This window comes from Apus apus, chromosome 10, assembly GCF_020740795.1.
Source record: "Apus apus isolate bApuApu2 chromosome 10, bApuApu2.pri.cur, whole genome shotgun sequence".
Taxonomy (NCBI): domain Eukaryota; kingdom Metazoa; phylum Chordata; class Aves; order Apodiformes; family Apodidae; genus Apus; species Apus apus.
Window position 1 is genome coordinate 5,425,331 of NC_067291.1, and position 6,449 is coordinate 5,431,779.

General features: G+C 56.8%; 1 protein-coding gene across 1 annotated transcript; it reads right to left on the reverse strand.

The window, feature by feature from the left end:
- Positions 1-779: 779 nt before the first annotated feature.
- Positions 780-2,364, reverse strand: FOXB1 (forkhead box B1). The gene is made up of 2 exons (XM_051628353.1): positions 2,166-2,364; positions 780-1,780 (listed from the first exon to the last, which is right to left on the reverse strand). Exon 2 carries the CDS (start codon positions 1,754-1,756, stop codon positions 794-796), a length of 963 nt encoding a protein of 320 aa, XP_051484313.1. The 5' UTR covers positions 1,757-1,780; positions 2,166-2,364; the 3' UTR covers positions 780-793.
- Between the last annotated feature and the right edge of the window lie 4,085 nt (positions 2,365-6,449).

Sequence of the window (6,449 nt, forward strand, 5' to 3'; positions counted from 1 at the left end):
AGGTATGGAGTGAGTGCACGGGTGCCTTCCCGTGGCGCGGCGTCCCGCTACCCGCACCGCCCTGGCCGCAGGCGGGACCCGCAGGGCCGCCCCCCGCACCGGCAGGGCCCTGCCTGCCCGCGCCCCGCGCCTCCCGGGGCGATGGAGCCCGCGGTCCCCCCAGCCTTTCCCCGCGGAAATCCCGCCCTTGGCGTAACAACGAGACACGCGCAGGCGGACACGCACCCACACAAAGGACACGAGCACTTTCCAACGTTTCCAAGATCCAAGCGTTTGCTGCTTGGAGGCTGGAAACGTCGCCGCTCTCCTGCAGTGAGGCTGCAGCCATTTCACACCGGTTATGGTTTTAAAGAGCGGTCCTGTATAAACCCCTGCTCTTCCCCAGACAAAGGAAGGGAAAGAGACATCGCCGGGCCAGGCTTGCCTGGCCTCCGGCAAATCGAAAATGCCTGAAGTACTTTTGGAAAACTAGTGATGCATATGGCAGTTCCTAACGCGCGGGGAGGGGGGCGGACTGGGTCGGTTCGTTTTGCCTCAGGAGGGAGGAAAACAAAGTTCAGAACCAGGAAAGAAGCCGAGACGCGAAGGAGGGCACAGCTGAAGGGGCGAAGCATGAAGGCAGCTCACGCGAGCGGCAAACCTCAGTTTCCCGCGGGGAGTTGTCTCTGCTTTCGAGGAAAAGAGAAGAGAGGAAGGAGGGAAGAAGCGGAAGGAGAGAGAGCAGGGGAGGGTTGAGAGCTCCGAGGAAACTTTGGGAGAAAGGGAACGGCGGAGTCCGTGCGGGCGGCCCAGGTCAGTGTACTGCCACGGAGTGCAGGGCAGGCGCCGGGCTGGTGAGAGTCTCGCTGGGGGTGGCCGGGCTGCTTTGGCTGGTGGCCGTTTGCGAGGACGTGGGGCTGAGTGAGGGCGGCGAGTTCGAGAGGATGGTGGGGATGGGCGCGGGCAGGGCGGGAAGGGCCGGCACCGCGGCGGGGGTAGGCTTGATGGGGACGGGGATGGCCGGCAAAGTCTGCCCCCCATGGCAGAGCGGCTTTATGGGCACGCCGTAGGCGCCGTACTCGCTGCTGGCCATGGAGATGGGGGTGGCGGTGTCGATCATGCCGGAGCTGTACATGTGGGGCCAGCCCGTGCCAATGGAGCTGCCCACCGTAGTCAACTGGTTGGGGAGGGGGTAGGCGGCCGGCATAGGCTGCATCGTGGAAAAGGCGAGGCCCCCGGGCATCTTGTACTCTCTGGCGATGATGTTCTCGATGGCGAAGGGGTGCTTGAAGCTGGAGGGCTGGGACACGCCGAGGTTGTACGTGGACATCTGGGGTAGGTGGGTGCCGGTGGCCGCCAGCGCGCTGAGCCGCAGCTTCGCCTGCTGCTGCAGGTACTGCGCCGCGTCCCCCGGCTTGCTGGGGGCCAGGTGGTCCGACTTGACCACCTTGAAGCGCTTGCGGCGGCGCAGGAAGCTGCCGTTCTCGAACATGTCTCCGCAGCTGGGGTGCAGCGCCCAGAAGCTGCCCTTGCCCGGTTGGTCGGGGCGGCGCGGGATCTTGATGAAGCAGTCGTTGAAGGAGAGGTTGTGGCGGAGGGAGTTCTGCCAGCGCTGCGTGTTCTCCCGGTAGTAGGGAAAGCGGTCCATGATGAACTTGTAGATCTCGCTCAGCGGCAGCATCTTCTCCGGGGAGCTCTGGATCGCCATGGCGGTCAACGAGATGTAGGAATAGGGAGGTTTCTGATCACTGTACGTGTTTCTGCCCGGGCGAGGCATCTTCGTTAGGGGACCCGCGGAGATCTGCAGAAGGACAAGGAGGGTGTCGGGGGTGGGGGGAGAAAGGTGAGTCCGAGAGGATTTGCAGCGGCACCCGGCCGGGGCAGCGGGTAGCTGCGGGGCCGGGCTAGAGAAAGAAGGACACGGCAGATCTCAGCCCTCCTGGGGCGGGATGGGGACACGGGATAACATCCCAGAGCTCTGCGCCGCTGGCGGGAGGAGAAGCTCTGCGCCAATCTTGCAGCTCCGGCCTCGCTCAGCCTGGCCTCACCGCAGCAGCCCACGCCCGTAAAGTTACTCGAGTGGTAGCTTTGCGCTTTGCCTTCTGGTCTCAGCCAGAAGGGGAAGACCCTCTCTATCCCATTCTTTCCCTTTATCTGCCACCCCACTCCATGGCAGCGATACCCACCTTAAAGTTGCTGGAAGTTGACAGTCCGCATCCGGGACGCAGCTAGCAGTCCGAGCTTTTTCCCACCCCGCTCCTCCGGCGTGTCTTTCGTTCCTTTCCCGACCACTCAGCTCCGGTTTAGTCCCGAGGAGGCAGCGAACTCGCGTGTTTTGGGAATCCTTTTGTACACTCTTTCCCTTCTCCTCCGCGAGCTGAATCAGCTTCTTTTACACCACCGGCAGCTGGACTGTAGCAGAGGCTTGTTTGCTTCTCTGCACCCGCGATGAGCTAGGTAGTTGCCTCCATGTCCTTCCTCTAACCATCTGATAGTTTTATGTGGTGACATGAGCAGAAAAGACCCCTGTAGAGGCGCTTCATTAATGTGCCACTTCTTTGCTATCATATGACAATCGCCTTGGGAGCAGGGGGAGGGGAACGGGGAGGAGGGGGCTGGAGAGAAAGGCATAATCTGGTTTCATTTACACCTATTTACATGGACACCTTGGGCCAATGGGAATCATTTCCATTTGAAGACAAGGCGAGGGGTGAAAAGGCTCCGCCAGCGGAATTGCAGCGCGATGGTACCCGGTGGCTGGGGGTTGGGGGGGAGGTATGCACTAACCTCTCTGTGGACTTTGCAGGAAGCTTAGTCTGCAATTCACACTTACAAATGGAGGTACTGAGCAGTGGGATGTTTGACATGGAAATTGCTTGGCTGTGGTATTCTGTTTGTTCTGCATTGTTATCTGATTTGTATTGTTGGCTAACTTAAGGCGAGCCTTTTTCCCTGCAACGAGAGACTTTCTCTTTGCCGAATCCGCTCTCCACGATCGAAGGTTCTTTCGAGGAGAGAAGAGATCGGGGCTCCTCCGTAGCCACCCGAGAAGTTTCCTTCCTTCCGAGAAGTGTCCGTCCCCCTCCCCAGCCCCCACGCCGCCCCCAGCCCAGGCAGGACCGTTGCTCTAGTTCCGCGGACCTGTTGGTGCAAAGCCGTGGGAGACTCCTTAAAATACATCGCAGCGGCTGAGCTTCTGGTCTGCGCCCGAGCACAGTCCCGGTGTGCTAGGTGCTGAGCTGCCCTCCACGCCGCTCTCCTGCTGCCGGGGACGGGGACCGCGGTGGGCAGCCGCCGGGGCGCAGGTTGCGCGCCAAGCCGGCCGGGCTCGGGGCGGGGGATCACACAGAGCTGGTCTGGAGTAACCGGTCCGTGTCACCGGTTACTGTGCTAAGTATCATCAAGCTGACGCCTTCCGCGGGATTTCCGTGATGTGTCTCAGGCTGTTGGTGTGCCTATGTGCGTCTCGGTGCGCAGCTGTGTGTTAGAGCAGGCGGGATGTGTAACACCCGAGTTGCGGCTCTCTCTACTCCACTCTGCTGCCTCCTCCCCGGGAACCAAGGCCCGATCCTGGCACCGCAGCCCAGACGGGCACCCCCACTGCTAGCAGTGCGTCCTGCGGGGAGGATCAGGCCCGGAAGGTCCCAGGCTTGCCCTCCCGTAGCAGGGAACTTTGTATGATGTGTATTCCCGAGGCTGCGGTGCATCCTGTCACCCTCGAGCCAGAATAAAAGATTGTCTCGAGAGCAGCAAGCCCTGGGAGGAAGAGCCTTTGTGGTGAATACACATCCACTCCATTAACAATATTTTCGGAGTCGGTCAATAACTCACCAAAACGTAACTTAAACACGATGAATTTAGGAGATTAAACAATTTCATTAATATTGAAATGGCTGCTGAGGCTGAGCGCGCCCGCTTGAAATGCAAGCACACGTTTTTCAATATTAACAGAAGTACTTGAAGAAAAGAATAATGTCACCTTCTTAATTCAGCAAAAATAGCTGCTTCGAGACGGGCTCTGCGGGCCCGTTAGGGTCTTCTTGGAGGGACAGTCCCCATCAAGCAGGGCTCTGAAACCTGGCAGCTGCTTGAAAACGCATTTCACACTGCAACTGGCTCCGACGTCGTGTGTGTTAAACTGCATCCCCCTCGTTCCAACCCGGATGCCCTCGGTCCCGTCTAATCCCTCTCTCTCGGGGCAGGATGTCGTTTAGAGAATAATGGGCAAATAATTATGTTTCTAGGAATCCGAGAAGCCGACCTCGGCCTCTCGTCACCGAGCTAACGAGCCCTTTTGGGGGAAGACCTGCCGCATGTCACCCCCCTTGCAGAGAAGGGCCCGTGCGTGTTGATGCGCTTCAGAGCCCGAGAGGTGCCTCACACAGTTACTCCTCTCCGAGGTGTTCCACGCCAGCCGGCAAGGGCAGGAAGGCGGGCTCCAAACTTTTTTTTTGGGGGGTTAAGATGTGATGAGCCGGTGGATGCTTGTTAGAGGACAGATTCCTCCCAGCGTCCCCTATGACACCAGGCAGAAGGCTTTTGGGTTTTGTACTGAGAGATCCCAAATATGTGGATTTAATGGACACCTCCGACACCCCCGCCCCTCGTCCTTCCCCCAGTCCTTCCCAACTTGTAACACCCCTCAGTTCGAGTTTTGTCTCTCAGCTCAAGCTCGCTCCTGGGATCCTTGTCAAAAAGAGAGCTCAGAAACAGCACGGTAGTAAACAAAATTCACAAGCGGACAAATTCTTTTATTCCTCTTTTTGCCGGTACCTTTTTTTTTTTTTTTTTTTCCTGAAGACAAAAAAGGAAAAACCCAGCCACTGGCATAAATGGGCACCCACAAAGTTAAAGAAAAGTCGACTTGAGTTGTCATTTGCTACTCCGAGGGCGAGTGAGGTATGGCTGGTAGGAGCCCAGTTTTTCTTTTCCCAGTTCAAGGAGTGTGTGAGCCGAGGGATAGGGCAGGCAAAGCCGTCGCAGTAATTGATAGTTGAAGTTACATCTCATGTGTAAGCACGCAACAGATTACAGACTTGGGCAATATAGGACTTACATGTAACTTGTGGCATTTGTCTTTTACTTTGAAAGCCAATATTAGGGAGGAGGGGAGGGCGCAAGTGAATCCAAATCCATTGTGCAGAAAACCAAAACAAATAGACTGAAACCTAATTCAAATAAGAAGCTCCTGGGAAGTGTTGGGAAAACTGTATAAAATACACATAAGTCAATTATATCAATGTGCAAACCCAATGGAAATCTATTTCTTGCAATAGCCATTCAGCCCTTGCATGGAGCCCATCATGGACCACCTTTCTGCATGGAAGGTTTGCAATAGACCCCTTTCCCACAAGCAAGACCACACACGTTTACAGATTTGGTAATAATTTATGCTAATTTTCCTCCATAAATCCACAATTCGCTTCGGTGGCAAGCGGGGCTGTTGAGACAGGAAAGGGAGACAGAAAAGTGACAAATACAATATTGATTTTGAATCCTTGTGGCTGCAAGCAGGTGTGTAGCTTTGCAGAGGGGAGGGGTGGGAGAGGAGCTGTAGGGGGAAGCCAAGAAGTTTTCCAAGGATAAAAAAAAAAGTCCACTCTCAGAGAATAGCTCACAACCTTGTTAATATTTACAAACCAGCTGGGAGAAAAGAGAAGGGAGGGGGAAAGTACCAGCTTCTTAGGGTTTCCTAGGCTGCAAAACACAATGCCAGGCTCTGAGCAAGCTTCCCCCGTTTTGGAAAGTCAACTCCAGCCTGCTGGTTGTGGGCGCATTTCGGCTAAGCCTCGCTCTTTTTCTCTCTTTTTTTTTTTTTTTAAATTATTATTTTTTTATTTAATGCTTCTGCTTCTCAGGGGCCGCGAGGGAGAAGGAAAGGAAGAAATTTGGGTTCTCCCGCTTTTCTGTGTGCTTGAATTCCCGGTACGCTTTCCCGATGCGCTCTGGCCGCTCTGGGAACGCCGGGGCTTTGTCCCACCCCACATTCTTCACCAAATCTGCCACTTTGGCGTGAAACTACTTAGCGCCCTTTCAAAAGGATTTTGTTCCTTTCGCAGTGAGCACTAAACAAACTGCCCCTGCCTGTCAAGGCTGGACTGAGAACTGCTCCCCAAACCTGTATTCCTGATCGCAACAGAACCCCTCGGGACTGCTAGTGCCCTCTCTGCCTGGGGGGCCGGGCTCGGGCAGGGCTGCGCCCCGCGGGGCTCAGCACTCCGGGCGTGGGGCAGCGCGCTCCGCCGCCCCTTTGCCGCGGCCTCCCGCTGGCTCCTCGTCGCTGTAGCTCTGCTGAATGCCGGCTCCTCGTCCGCGCCGTTTTCGCCCGCCCCGTCGGGAATGCCAAGCACCAACAGCCCGAACGGGTATCCCGCCCCGCTGCGCCGCCGGCAGGGGTGGGTCGGAGGGCGGCCGGTCCCCGTGTCCCAGGACACCCTCCTTCTCGGATTTAGGGAGAAGGCAGCCGTTGC

Coding starts and splice junctions, on each gene's coding strand:
- FOXB1 (XM_051628353.1), bottom strand. CDS start 1,756: ATGCCTCGCCCGGGCAGAAACACGTACAGTGATCAGAAACCTCCCTAT.